This window comes from Eurypyga helias, unplaced genomic scaffold (assembly GCF_000690775.1).
Source record: "Eurypyga helias isolate BGI_N326 unplaced genomic scaffold, ASM69077v1 scaffold14646, whole genome shotgun sequence".
NCBI lineage: Eukaryota > Metazoa > Chordata > Aves > Eurypygiformes > Eurypygidae > Eurypyga > Eurypyga helias.
Genome location: NW_010257320.1, coordinates 11545 through 26705, shown reverse-complemented (window position 1 = coordinate 26705; position 15161 = coordinate 11545). Strand labels below are relative to the sequence as shown.

General features: G+C 45.9%; 1 protein-coding gene across 1 annotated transcript in view; it reads left to right on the top strand.

Annotated features, from left to right (window-relative positions):
* Positions 1 to 15161, top strand: part of LOC104511382 (AT-rich interactive domain-containing protein 3B-like) — a 29202-nt gene that overhangs the window by 2643 nt on the left and 11398 nt on the right. Inside the window, 2 exon segments of the mRNA XM_010153976.1 lie at positions 7192 to 7263; positions 8852 to 8924. Coding sequence (XP_010152278.1) covers positions 7192 to 7263; positions 8852 to 8924 — 145 coding nt within the window.

Below are 15161 nucleotides of genomic sequence, written 5' to 3'. Positions count from 1 at the left end.
GGGGGGGGGGGCAGGCAGTGCTGCAGTAAAGGAAGGAATTGGAGAAGTCCGTGGAGGTCAAGGAATGGATTGTAAAGCCATGTCAGGGGTGTGCTGTGCTACAGCTGTTCTGGATGGTGGGAAAGTGTGGCAGAAAGCGGGTAGGTTCACATGTAGTCCTGGAATACTGTCTCCTGGTACTGTCATTGGAGTACTGGGCTATGGTCTGCCCCAGTGAGGCATGGCTTATGTTCGTAGGGATGCCACTAAGGTGGTGTGCTGGAAAGGCCATATTGAGGTGCCCCGTATTAGTGATGCTGGTGCAGTATATTCACCTTGAGTAGGGTAAATATTGCAGATCAACTTGTTTGCATTCACTAGCGGAGCCTGCATACCAGGGAGTAAAAATTTAACTGCGGTATACCAGCTCAGAGCTGGGGAGTGGGGGCTGCATGGAGGTGGGAATAAACAGGGAGGGGAGCCCAGGCAGGAACTGTTAGCTGGCATGACAGCAACGTGGGGGGGACGTGTATGCCAAGTGGTAACATACTGCCCCAGTGTGAGCCTGGCTTGTTTGGTTTTTTTTTTCCCCCTCCAGATACCAGGCTTTCTTTTGTATTTGCCTAAAAGGGATTTAAAAAAAACCCCAGGATCAAATGCAGAAGTGCCTGTGTTCCCCAGTTTGTTTCGAAATGATTCCTGAACTTGTCTTTTTTTTTTTAGCTCCTGTTGAGATGGAGGCTAATAATCAGTCAGTATACACTGCTTCCAGCTAGCTCTGCGAGTATCTGTGGTATGCGTAATGGCTGTTGCTTGCAGAAGAAGGGGAAAAAGTTGCTTCTATTTCTTCTTTCGTGTGTGGATTGTGACACCCTTAGAGAAAAATGTATCTTGAAAGCACAAGGCTAAGATTGCCTGGAAGGTATGTGGCATGAAGATGGCAGAAGGACGGAAACTACCAGCAATATGAAGCCCTGTTCTGTTCGGTCCCGGCTGGCCAAGTAAATAATTGTAGAACAAGCGGCAGACAAAAGAGCTGGCTCAGCTTATGACACAGGGGCGGTGGGAATCCTGTCAGCACAAAACAACAAGGGAGTGGAGCTGCTTGTCAGGGAGTTGCAGTCCCAAAAGAAGAGCTGGGGGGGGGTTGTGCGCTCAGCTCGCTTGCTCCTCGGACTTGCTCAAATCCCCTGCAAATCCATCACGGCTCCGACAGCCGAAGGCTCCCACAGCCATCCTCAAAAAGGGTGTTGTGGGCTGCCTGTCTTTGAAGAAAAATGAGTTTTTAATTCTGCGAGTGAAAATGTTGCTTTTAGCAGATGGTTGGGTGCAGGTCCTCCTCCCGTGGGTTCTTGCATGGCTTGGCGATGTCTCTGGTTACCAGGGAGAGCTGAGTGGGAAAGGCAGGGCTACAGCCACCGCCTTGCCCGTGCCGCTTGCTCCTTTCCCACTCGAGGCTGGTGCGTGGCACTAGCGTGAGCAGTTTTGCCGAGCTGTTACTGCCGCACGTGGGTTAGAGCGTGCATTCCTCCGTGGAATGTAAAAATAAAGCCAAGGTTTTCAGGCATCAGCTGACACTTAATGCCTTCTTAAACGCAGCAAGGTAAGTCTCCATAAAGCAACCATCTGACTTTCAGAGTGGTTTGTGGTCTGGTTTTTGGGTTGTCTCATGTTAGATTCTCAGAAATCACCAGTCACTCCTGAAAATCCTGATCTAAACTTTTACAAAGGTCATGGTGTTTATTAAGATAAGTCAGCTTAAAATAATTACTTTGCTTTTGCTCTAGGGTCTAGGAATGAGTGGCTGAGATTCCATAACCTTAAGTATGTGCCTCGAGTGGTGTGTATGGTGAGGTATTGCTCAGGAGATACTCATTACTCCAGAGGAGGTGAAGGTCCCAGGAATAAAGAAATTGCATTTCACACTGCATTTTTTTGATTCCTGGTTATTTCCGATATCCAGGGCCTGATTCAAGGGTTGTATTTTTAATTCCTTATGTGGGTCACTGGGTATTTTTCTTTTTATAATGTAGTGGGAGGAGAATTCTTCATTAATAGCTGATATTAGATATTTGTTTGCTCCTACTGAATTCCATAAGAACAGATTTTACTTCTTAAATTGCCAATTGCTGCTTCTCCTGAAATTCATGGTTTAGGTTTGTTTTAAATCTTTATCCCTGTGAGAGTCTGTGTCTGCTGTAGCACGTATCTTGGTATTCATACTGGTACGTAACTTAAAGCGCAGCATCAGCGGTTGGAGCAACCAAGTCACCTCTTCAATATACCAAATAACGTGTGGGAGAAGAGAACCAAGAGTCCATTCGTGATAGCGACTGTAGGCAGCAGCCTGCAAATGACTTGCTTTAGACATCAGAATTGCCCAGATCTTTATCTCAAGCAGCACTTCCATAGGCTTCGACAAGGCTGTGTTCCATTGCAGTGACTGTGCTATATCTGGAGGCAGAGCAAAGGCGCAGTGTGAGGAGCTCGTTTCTATCCTGGGGAAGATACGGCTCATTTTAGGATTTGTTCGGGTGCTAAATTTATCTTTAGGAATAGTTGCAGCTTGTCTCCTTCAGTGCCAATTTATAGAAATTCTAGCTAACGCTGGAGACAGTAGGTGGAAAGAGCGTGACTGTGTTGTATTCTTACACTTCGCTTTTTCTCACTTCAGGGTAAATCCAAGACACTCATGTGGCAGTGTGAATTTCTCTTCCCACAGCCATGTAGCACAGAGCAAGTCTTCATGTCACATTTTAGTTAATTCCTCTGAGTATTTGTGAATAGGAGTTGTTCACAAAGAGTCCAACTTTTCCGTAAGGATAAGGAAGCAAATTCCTGTTTTGCAAAGAATTGTGTTGGTGCTGCAGTCACTAGGTCATGGGAGCACATAAAAAACTTAATAGAAAAAGGTAATTAATCTGTTAACTTCAGTCCGTTCTTTTTATTCCCTTCCTCATCCTCCCTGCCATTCCTGAAATCACTAAAATGTTTTCAAACCCTGTCTTTGAAGCTTGTAGATACTGAATTGAGCTCTGTTATTAGTAAGACTGGGAAGGGTTTATTCCAGTTTCAGCAGAGCTTTACCAGGCAGCTTGTGCATGCAGTAATTATAACTTGGTTCTCCATGCTTGAGAACTTGCAGCTCAGGGCAGTAGTCCTGATCTTATCAGCGTTTTGTAGTACAACAGTTTTCTTTATAACAGCATCTGTTTCACTTCCTAAGGCTTAACTCTGCCCACAAAAGGAATTTCTGTGGATTCTCTGATAATCCTGAAATTGCTGCCCCTGTACCTTTTCATTGAGTCGGTGCTTTCAGTTAACCCATGGGGTAGGGGAGGGGCTTTTTTTCTTCACTGCAACATCTAGCCTTGTCCCTAAGTGGATATTTCAGCACATTTCTGGCCTAAAACCTGTCAGAACTGGAGGTGCAGAACTGATTTTCATGCCAGCAACTTTCTGTTTTCTTTTGCACATTAAAGCTTCAGTGGGTTCTTTCCAGTTCAGAGTTTGCCCTTTGAGTACAACTTTGTAGTCTGGTAAAACTTCATTGGGCTTGAGTTGAGCCCCTCTCAAACAGCTGTATGAAACTGGGGTGAGAGGGAAGGGAATGACCTGGAAAAGGAGCATTTCCAGTTTCTCATCAGTGCCCCTGTTTGCACACTAACTGCAGTTTGTGTGGGTAAAACTGGAGATGATGAGCTGCTGTTCTGTTTGCCTTAATACTTCACTGTTTTTATTGAGCACTGAGTTTTGATTAGCTCCCTAGCCTCTGGGAGGGGCAGACGTGCGAGATATTTGAGAGGTGGTTGTCCTGCAGGGAGGAATTGAGGCTGCTTGTTTGTAAAGTTTTTGTCCTCAAAAGAATGGGCTGGATGAGGCAGGAAAGTGTTTATCTCCTTTGCACTCTGCTTGGCAACTCAGGGTTAAATCTGGCTTTTGAATGTGGGATTGGAAACCAAAATTGCTCTGGACATCTGAGCTTCCCTCTAATAAGATATTCCAGGTGGTTAGGGAGTAATCCTAAAATAGCTCCAGATATAATTGCTTCTGAAGCCAGGCCCCCAGCCTCTCGGGGAGGGGGCGGTCCGGGGGGGTTCCCATGGCCTCGGAGGTGTCTGCAGCGCGGGGAAGGCCCTGCCAGCAGCTCTCAGAGGTGGTCAACCCTTCTCAACACCTCTGCCTTCTCTCGGCCTTCACATCAGGTCCTCAGGCACAGCCAGTGCCACTTGTACCGCCTTTCTGCAAGAAACCAGATAAATTCTTGCCTGTGGTAACACGAGGGTTGTTTGTCAAACATCAGCAAGTTCCCCTGATACAAATGGGTGGAGGGAGAGGCAGGACTCTCCCCTGAGAATGACCTGCCTCTCTGAACAGTGTTTTTTCCTTCCTGCTGCTATTGCCTGACTTATACAAAGGTCTTTTAATGACTTGCGAGGATATATTGATTTCTCAGGTTCCTGCTGCTCATACGGAGGAGGGCTTCTCAGCATAGGGTAACTTTGTTTTCCTAGGAGGAATGGGAAGGAAGCTTGATACCAAAGCTCCCACCGAGCTCTCTTGCTGTGTAGAATGTAGTTTATTCTGCCTACGGGGCACCTCTGGCTTCAGTAGCTTCGTGGTGCTCTTCACTGATTTACCTGTTGCGGTTGTGCTCGAGTCGCTGTTGACCGCTGCCGGTGTTCGCTGTCTTTGGTTGTAGCCTTGGCGTGGACTCTGGTGTTTTGGTGAGCAGAACAGTCCCTCAAGATCAAAGCTGAGGCCTGGGAAAAATGCCTGTCGGTGCTTGTACTCTGCCCTCTGAGTAAATAAGGCTTTATTCCCCGGCTGCTGAGCTGACCCTTCGTGCTAGCCCGAGAGTCTAACTCCCCTACCCAAAACAAACCTGTGCTCTGTCCTCCTGTCTCCGCAGCTCGTGTGTCGTTTCAGTGCACCCTTGCTGATTGACACCGTGGCCGCTGCTGCTTGCGCCAAGGGGGGATGAGAAGCACTCTCCTTATCTCTTCTGATAGCTTAATGTGGGGAGTGGTAACTGGCTTTAAACCTTTCCAGCTATCAGAGGAGGAAATGCTAATACTGTCCGCTGTCTCTCACCTCGGATCACTCCGTGTCATGCCAGGTGATACCCGGCTCTGCCAATTTTCTGGACATATGGCAAAATACAGATGGCTCCAGCTAGCTTTAAGCGCCTTTTCACCAGTGAGGTGTGGGGGGCTGTTACTTCTGGGCTCTCGAATATCTTGGGATGCAGGTATGGGAAGCAGGGTGCATACATTGGGGTTTTTTCTCTGTATCAAACCTTAATTATTTTTCCCAATTATCTTTTTTCTTCAAAGAAAACAACTAAAATAACTTCTAAAGAATCTTTAATCCCATGGAAGTTTTTGTTCCTGGAAATTTTATCAACTTCAAACCCACTGGCGGTAGAGCACTGTGTCTCCTTTAAGCCTCCTCTTTCCTGCCCCTGTCCTCAAATGTAGCAGAATAAGCTCTCAGCATGACCAAAGTGCTCTATGAAAGCAAGTGTTTTGCTTCCTGGAGCACCCAGTTTAATAGCATGAGCAGGTTTGCTCTCTGGATTTATAACCAAGTACAAACTTGAGAAGAAATTAGCTCAGCCCTCTTGGAGACCATTTTGCCTTGGAGTGTGTAAAGCTGAGGATGGGAAATTGCTGCCTTCTGAAGAGACTGGTTTGTCTCTTATTCTGACTGTTCACAGAGGTTTGTTGACCTGAGTTAACAATCAGTGGGGTTTTAGGAGCAGCTGGATGTTACCGTAATTAGCAAAGAACCCTGGTTTTAATCTCTGCTAGCAAAGGACACCCTGATGAATCCTCCTGTGAACAAAACCATTCTTCAGATCTCTTCCTAGAGAGGGCTGGGAATTGATCTGCTGTAATAAACAGCTGACATAACAGAAGTGGCAATAATCCCCCATTAAATATCTTTCAGTTGATGGGACTCACTGGATAATTTTTGAATTACTGGCTCAAACTAAATCAGCAGGCATTAGGGCAGCTTGCCGCAGTGTTTTTTTAAAGGGGGAAATGTAGCTTTGCCTGGCCTTGACAAGAGCTATTCATCTTTCTAATTCAATGTATGTGTCACAACCAGATGACTCCAAGATTTCAGATACTGGACCACCTCTCTAATTCACATGGTTTTTTTGCATGCTGAAGTCTTGCTGTCTTCAGTGCTTTCCTGTCTGAGTTAGGGTGCTGGGTGCTTGGCAGGACAGGGTAGTCCAAGCTACCTCTGTGGGTGGATTTGGCTGTTCTCTTGCCTTGAGAGGTTCTGGAGCACTTGATTTGCTGGAGCTTTAGGAGGTTATGGTTTAAAGATGCTTGAACTGTTCTTCAGAATCATTCTTCTGGTCTTGGTCCTGCTGTACAGCTAGAGGCTGCCACTGGTGGTTTCCAGCCCTGGTGATCATGTCAGGACGATGTGGAGTAGGCCTAACTACAGTAATCCTTTTAATGCCTAAGAAGAATGAGCCTTAATCCAGCAAAGCTGAGCTTTCCATTTCTGTGGGGAAAATCCAGAGCCGCGTGCTTCCAGGAGTAAGGGTCCTGGGCTGACAAGAAGCTTTCCAGTGGGATTATTTCCCTCTTTCTTTGGTATGCTTTGGTTTTGTAGGCAAGCAGGGGAGGGCAGAATGGCATTTCCAAGGGCTCGGTGTCACGTGATGAGCAGAACGGAAGGATGCCTGGGCAACACCTGCACCTTTCACCAGCGGCTCTAGGATGTGCACTTGGTAAAAAGATGGACATGAGAGCAAAAGCAGGACCTCAGTTGAGGTGTTGGACCTCATTACAGCAAAGCACTTGCTTCAGGGCTCTTAGCATACTTCAGTGTAGCAGATGGAGGAAAGCAGTTGTTGAAGGTGTTGAGGACTTTCCAATGGCATCTAGAGAAGCTTTTTTGATGTACACTTCTGTGGGAACAATCTTTGAGCTGAAAAACTTTCCCTGCCTTCAGTAGTTGCCTGAAAGGTGAAATGTCACTTCCCATTTTGGGCTGAGTGTCAGAGATTCCTGGAAAGTGTGCTGTGACAAATGCAGACATCCCCCATCTTCCTAGTATTCTTGGTCTAAGCCAGCAGCTGCTTTCGCATGTGTTTGTGCCCCTAAATGCACATTAGCAGGCTTTCTGGAACTGTCCACAAAGCCTTTCCCTGGTGATCCTTTCACCCTTTCATTTCTCTCTCCCTAGAATGGCAACGTGGCCTGGAGTGATGAAGGTGATGGATGCCGAGGAAGAGAAATTTCACGAGACTTTGCCAAGGTCAGTCTGATCATGGGGATTTTGGGGAAGGGGTAACTTCAGGGAATTCTTCCCGTGATCTGTGACAGAGGATGACTACAGAGCCCTCACTATTCCTCTGTAGAGAATTTCCAAGAAAATTGCTTTGTCCCACAGCCCTCCACCTACAAACCTGATATTTTGTTGGGCTCTTTTGTTACTTTTGTCACTGGAATATAGTTAGAACTAAGACTTAATAACCAGATTTTTTACATTTAAAATCTTAGTCAATACTTTGTCCAGCTGGGAGAAGAGTATTTTGTTTCTTGAACCTGATTAGGTCCACGACTGTGGTTGTGGATTTGAATGTGGCAGCTGTGTGTCACATCAGCCAGAGGAATTAATTTTAACCTAAGCTGGCTCTTTCTGAAAGGGCGCAGCTAATTGCTCTGCAAATACACTAGTGTGTTTTCTTCCCAGAGCTCAGTGTGTGAGAAAGTACAGAGCTTCACAGGAAATGAGCCTAAAAAGCCCCTCTTCTTTTGGACTAGATGAATACCAAATAGCTAACAGCACCCTCAGAGAAGCTGAAATATATATTTCCCAGTGTATCTTTGCTTTTCTGACGAGCTGCCTCACAAGACTAGCTAACAACCAGCAAAAAAAAAAATCCCTGGAATGATGTAGGGCTCTTCCTCAGTGCAGATGAGAGAAGGAATTGAATTAATGTACAGCGTTGTCTTCTGTCTTGTTCTGTACCGTGTATCTCAGTGACAGACTGACTTCAGCCCTTTCAGCCTGTCACTTCGTGGCCTCACAGGATTCTTGATAGGTGAAAATTAGATTTTTCTGTTCACGAGGTAGCTGTAAGATGACATTCATGCCTGCCCCTTCTGAAAAATCGGTGGATAATGCTAGCATGCAGTGCCTCTCCTTTGGAATAAGCTGCCTATGGAACTTATAAATGCTTGGGTTTCTAAGCCTGTTGGTAAAATTATTTCTGCAGCAAATCGGTTTTGGGCTGGTTTCTGATATTTTTGAAGGCTTTTTGGCTTATTTTAGAGGAGCCTCTCCTGCCAGGCATTAGTAGTTACAGGAAAGCTCTAGCCTTTCATCTCCTCCTTCAAGGGACTTGGAGTTTGTCACTTATGTGACAATCCCTGAAGGAGGGAATGATGAGGCTAGGAGAAGCAGCAGAGAAGTTTACCTCCCTGGTGCCTCAAAGGTGCAGACTGCTAATCTGCCCTGAACCACTGTCACATTTTGGTTCTCCTCTTTCTTTCCAGCTTGTCTTAATAGCCTCTTTCCCCTTTGCTTCCAGGTGGTTTCAAACCCTGCTCTGTAGCAGTGCTGTTAACCGAGTTGAATCCTGTTCCCTTCAGGGTGCCAGTCTCTGCTGTGCCTGGCTGAGTTACTGAGGGGCTGAGCAAGGCAAGCCATAGCGAGGGTCCTCAAACTCTCACTGCTGCCTTCTCTGCCAAATTGCTCAGGAATCCTTCCTGGTTTTGCTGTGGCTGCCTTTCACCCCTCCAGTACAGACACCAGGTCACCCAGTGGAAGAAGCTAATATTATTCCTTTATTTCCTGTCTTGTTGTGGGTTGTGCCTTCACATTTATTTTTTTCCCCCAGCTCTATGAACTGGATAGTGACCCTGAACGGAAAGAGTTCCTGGATGACCTCTTCATCTTTATGCAGAAGAGGGGTGAGTGAGCATTTGCTTGAACTCTACAGGGTAAAATGGGTTAGAGGGGTGCTGCTGCCATCTGAATTCTTCTCTCCTGAGTTGGGAAGAACAGATCCAGACCTTGAACTCTCAGATCAGGTGGAAGGAGTGCTGATATTTACCTTGGGAGACAAGTAGTGCAGTAGGAAAGAACTGCCCTGTAACTTAATTTCACAGACACTGTTTCTTTACCCTCCTACCTTAATCCTGATGATGTCCATGCATGGAAGAGCCCGAGAAGCCTGGTTCCCCAAGGACTTTTGGAACAAGGCTGAGTACCACTGGGGGTTCTCCGGTCTCCCCGTCAGGTGGCATGATCACTTATCTGCTCACGTTTGATTTCAATGGCATGTGGAGGCTGAGTGTGAACGCCTTCACAGTCTGCACAGAGTAGTGGCACGCAGTCTGGGGATGGGGAAAATAGACACCAAGCCACATTTTTCTCCTGTAGATTCACAATGTGTCAGCTTTCGCTTCAGTAATCTTGTGTAACTGAGTGCAGAAGCACACAATTTCCCACATTCCTCCCTGTGGTGTCAGCAACTTGCATCTCCCCTCGCTACAGGAGTGATGGTGCATGTGTGAAGTAGCTCAGCTGGGATGTCACAAAAGTCCCTCTGTCCTCTAGTTATCAAAGTCCTGCCCCTCACTGCAAACTATTCATAATGAATATGTGCATATATGGTATTGTACAGAACATGCGTGTCTGCCCGTCTGTGGTAAATCCATTGTGGTGCACTCTTCCTTTACCCCTCCGTGCAGTCTCTTCCAACAAAGATGCTGCTGACAACTGTGTTAAATTGTGCTATAGACCTTCGCTGTGTCCCAAAGCTCTGTGGCAGGTAGGTGTGAACAGCAGATGTAAAAAAGATGCTTTGCTCCTTCATGGCATAATGTGCTCCAAGTGTGCTGGACCAAACAAGCCAGGTTGTGCTTATTTGGAAGGGGGGCTGCCTTAGTGCCACCAGCAATACTGTGCCCCAAGAGTCTAATAAAACATAAAGGTTCAAATAGGCATGACTGAGATGTTGCAAATTATCTGTTTGGGTTGGAGCTAGAGTCTTATTTCTGTTTGTCTTTTGAACCCTGCATCCTCAGGTGCATCCTATTCTGTAGATGACTAGACCATAAGCAGAGGAAAGGCTGTCCAAAATGCAGCTCTTGCAATTGTTCTTCATCTGTGTCTGTTCCTGGCACGGCGAGAGCTGACCTGTGTGAATTTTCACTCTCCAGCAGTTTGAGGTTATACTTCTAAGTCAGTTAAAAATTAGAGCTGGGTTTTGCTGATATTTTTGGCTTTCCTGTGCAGAGGCATAACCGGGCTTAATTAGTTTACTTGCAAATGTTAACCTGAGCTCACATGCTCATGTAAGGCCTGGGATGACTGACAGACAAGACAATAATCTGAAGGGTGTGATTGGCAGCAATAGAAACCTCTAGATACCTGGAGAGAAATCTGCTTAATACTTCAGTGTCTCCTTCCTATTACCTCTTAATTATTTATAATTGACATGTTCCTGGTGCAGAGGCTGAGCTGGTCACCAGCTGGTTGCTGTAGGAGTTTTAGTTTTTAATCATCTGGGCATTTCCAACTGTATTTGTTTTCTGGAGACTCCCTTGTTTTCTTGCTTGCTAGAGGGCTGAAAATGAAATATAAGAGCCCAGCACCTATGGGGGAGAGATTCCGTGAAGAGACAGCTCTGCGAGAGGGACTGGAAACGTTTGCTCCTGCTCTGGGGAACTGGACAGATTGCAGTTGTGGGTTTGCTTTATGTTTTGGCACCCCCAAAAGAAACGGGCAGGACTGTGGGGAGCTAAGCTGCTTCAGGTTGATAGCAGAACGGGACAGCATATGTTGAGCTACAGGAGGCAGGTTCTCTTCAGGGCTGCTGTGTCTCCCTGCAAAGGAAATCGTTTGGCTTGGCATGGTTTTTCAGAAGCCCTACTGACTGCTTTCCCCATGCCTGCTCTCCTCACCGCTATCCACCGCAGGACTTTGGTTTTCTAGTGGGCAGATAGACTTGCTCACTGTGCCCTATTCTAGGATCTTGGAAAAAAATTTGGGAGCTTCTGCAACAAAGTTATAGGATGCCATTCAGGCCTTTCATTTCTCTGCCCTTTGCTTTGTGTCAAACGAGCATCCTAAACCAAACAAGGCTGAACAGCTGCCTTGTTCTGAAAGTCCCCGAAGATGGGTATGACCGAGGGCTTATTGCAACTGGGAGCAAAGTGCTGTGTTTCTTAGCTAGTATGTGTGAAGAGCTGGTTAATTTGCACCTCGTGTCTGAAGGGAAAGCAGCTCTGCTAATAAACATTGCTGTTGTAAAGATGGGGATTTTGCTGTTGTCCTGCAGGAGCCAGAGAAGCGCTGGCCCTTGTTGGGGGCTGATAGATTTGGGGCACAGATTGCTTAACTGATGCTGAACCAAAAAAAGCCTGATGTGAAAAGATAAATGGCAGATTTCACAGGAGCTACTGAGTAGTTGGAGGGATGAAAAGATTTGGTTGTTGGTGCTGCTGTTAGGAATGTACCTAGAAATGTGAAGCCATGAAACAGGCTTAATGCAGATCAAATGTGCAGGTCTCATCTGCCTCTGAGCACAGCAGGTTGTCGCTGAATGACCACAGCTGCAAGTGATAAAATGGCCCTTCAGTGGCAATAATGATGGAAGAGGGAGATGAGAGGGAAGCTGTAACTCTTCCTTTGTTAGATGTTTTATTCCTTGTATGTGTTTAGGTGAATGGGGTCCCACCATGGCTGTGATTGAAGGGGCAGATGGGGAGAGGAGGGGAGACGAGCTGATGAGAGCAATTAGTGTGCAGGACTACTTCCATCCAGGCCCACAACAGGACCGAACTGATGCAGCCAGCTTAGGGATGATGCTAGCTTGCTGTATTACCACTTCCACCTTCCCCTTTCTCTGCTCTTCTGCAGTCTCATACCAAAGATTGTCTGTCCTCAGACTGAGCAGGGATAAGCAGGTTTAGCAGTGGCTTCCCTCTGTCTTCATTGCTGATCTGGTGTCTTGTGACAAGTTGCACCTTGATATCTGGTTTCTTTGAAGCTGTATTTTTAACCTCCTCCTGCGTGAGGAGCTGCTCTATGGGCAAGTTTGTGATTCAGGGCATTTTTGGGCAGGGGCTGAGGCTGCTTTGCTGTGGAGGGGGTTGCACTGCAGGCACAGAGGCTGGATTTGGTCTGCCTACCACTGAGAACACTGCAGGCAGGAGCAGTTTTCTATGTGCCCAGTCTGAAGCTGTGTCTGTTGCAACAACTCGGGGCAATCTTGTGTTCCCGCATCTCTTCTATTGCTGAAAAGAATTTTATTACAGAAATGTATGTAGCCAAACTTACTCAGATTAGACTTAGTGTGAGAGAAGATGACATTTTCCACTTTTCAGGTCTTTCTACTACCTTGAAGCTAAATTTTCTCCATCTTTTGTGTGTGGTAGAAGGCATAGATATGATGAGGAGTAGAGAAATGTAGCTGTTAGCCCTGTAGCATGTACGAGAGAGCCTAGCTAGGCTGCTTTTTGTCCCCAGATGGTGAAGGACTGTTAGTGGCATGATTCCTGCAGCCACCAATAACCGAGCTGGTTGTATTCCACGAGTGCTGGTCAGGAGAAAGTTGGAGTAGCAGGGCTGTTTCTTCTCTTGGAAAGATCAGCAGTGTTCGTGCAAGACATTCCTCTTGAGAAAAGGTTTGATGGGGAAGAGATCTAACTGCATGCTATGGTGTATTAGGAAAGGCTGCCTTTCAAGGGAAGCTGTTTTGTTCATTTTAAGTACTGCCTTTGTGAAGACCTCATAAAATGTCTCCAATTGTACAGCTCTACTAATTTTGTTCAAGGTTTCTGCGTGACCTTGGTTTTCCCAGATGGCTTGACCATTCTGGTTTTTATGTGTATATACATAGAAGGGGCTTTGTAAGTCTGAGCGTGTGGGTTTAATGTTTTCCTGCTGTTGTATGCTCTGTCTGCGCATTTTAGATGTGGAGATACAACAAATCCAGGGTATTGACAAAAGCATTTACTGACGGATTCGTTTATCTATAGGCCAAATGTGTTTATGGAATGTTTGTCCAGGGAATACACTTCATTATTCTACTGATTCAATTTTGCAGGTTTCTTCTTTTGATCCTCTGGAGATATTTTTGAATCTGAATTAAGCAATGTAGTTCTCTAAATGAGACATCGATAGACATAAATTCTCAGCATCCTTTGCTCATGCTACCTGCTTAATGCTGAGCTGCAGCAAATGCTTTCTTAAATAGCAGAAGGTGTTCTGCAGTGGAAAATTCTCACTCAAGGCACGGCAGAGGCCTCTTCTGGATGGTCCAGATCAACTAGGCAAAGTTCACTTCCCCATTAGACCCTTGATTTGTACACAGCTAAATCTCTGCCCCCTGTGCCTCCTTTAAAGAACCTCGTTGTTCAACTGTTCTGACTTAGACTCAGGAAAAATGGTGACTAGTGTCTTGTGCAAATGGTAAGCAGTGGGGATCAGTGAAATATTTGAGCTTTTTACTTTTGTTAGAAAGAATGACTCTTCCTTAAGTTGTGGGAGGAACTGGCGCTCTGGTTTACATTCCTCTGTATTCTTTCAGCGATTTGAGCCTGTCAGAACAGGGAACAGAATGCACTACACCATGTACTTAAACACTTAAGTGATGCTAGTTTAAAACCAGATGCAAAGCGAAGTGCTTGGGATCTCTGAACACCTTGAATCCAGCTCCTCTGGGGATGTGTAGGCCTGTACCTGAGGCAGGGTTCTCTGTAGCATCTTGAACAGGCTGTCCAGAGAGGTGGTGGAGTCTCCTTCCCTGGAGACTTTCCAAAGCTGCCTGGACTTGTTCCTGTGTGACCTACTCTAGGGGATCCTGCTCTGCCAGGGCGGTTGGACTAGGTGATCACTAGAGGACCCTTCTAACCCCTACTGCTCTGTGAGTCTTGCAGGGAATGTCTTGCTCATCCACCTTAAGTGCCAAGTGACTAAAAGTCTCAACCAGCTACATAAGTTGATATTTTGGAGGACTTTACCTGGGCAAATTGCAGTAACTTAAAAGTAGTTATCAGCGGGTCCTTCCCATAAGAAACAAACTTATTCCTCCTCCTGGTTTTCATACATCAAAACATTCATTGCAGACAGCCATGAGAATTTTTTCTCTAATCTGGAAAATCCTGGAAGTTTCCCTTTGAAAGATCTTAAAAAAAAGAGTACAGTTCAAATAATTAATATCCTTTAGTGGTAAACAACTGAAAAAATGTTGGCTTAGGGTGAATATTACTTTAGCTCCAAAGAAAAATCACACTGGAAGCTGCAGTTGTAATTAAAGGGAAAATAGTATTAGGAGTTTACTTGGTTCTGGGTTACAAGAGGCTTGCTTTAAATTTAGCCAGAAGCAGCTCAGCTGTTTTGTTACGAGCTGAGTTGGCACTGGAGACAGGGTACAAAAGAAATTAATTTGAAATGATTGGCTGTTGTTGCTTTGCACGAAGCTTTCTGTAGCTTATTCATCTGATTGCAGGCTGCTGCAGTGATCCGTGCCTGAACACCAGGCACTCCTTCCTGGGTATAGAAAATTGAGTAAAGGGGCTTTTTCCTCTCTTTCTCCTAAGTTGGAGATGTTAAGGTGTTTCTCCAGCATCTCAAAGACACTGGATGTTTGTCTCAAATCCTGGCTTTCTCAAGCTCTTCCTTATGGTGGTACTTCCTCTTTGCTTTGGGTGTTCTTGGCCTTCCCTCCCCCTAAATCAAACAGCATGTTTTTCCAAATGATTGAAACCGCTGCAGTCAAGCAGGGAAGGTGGCTCAGCACTGGAGAGATGACCCTGTAGATATCCAGGTGAGTGGAAGAAGGTGGAACTGTTTAGTGTGAAGATGCTCCCATTTTTGACGTGCAGCTTACCTGACCTGCTGTTGCTTTCCCCAGCTGCCCTCGTTTCTCTGCGTTGCCTTCTGCTCTAGGCCCAGGGGTACAAACACAGAAGAGTTTGTTCAATCCAAAGGCCATTTGTATGGCACCCCAGCACCAGTTCAGCATCTGGTGAAGAAATTTCTAAGAACAAATATATTGGGCCCAGCTGTGTCAGTGGCAGCCAAACAGTTGGGCTGTAGTTGAGCTCAGTCCAAGAGAGCACATCTCCATGGGGTCTGTTTTGGGGAAGGTTAATGTGGCTGGAGCCTTGGCTAGTATAAGCAGGGCACGGATGCCA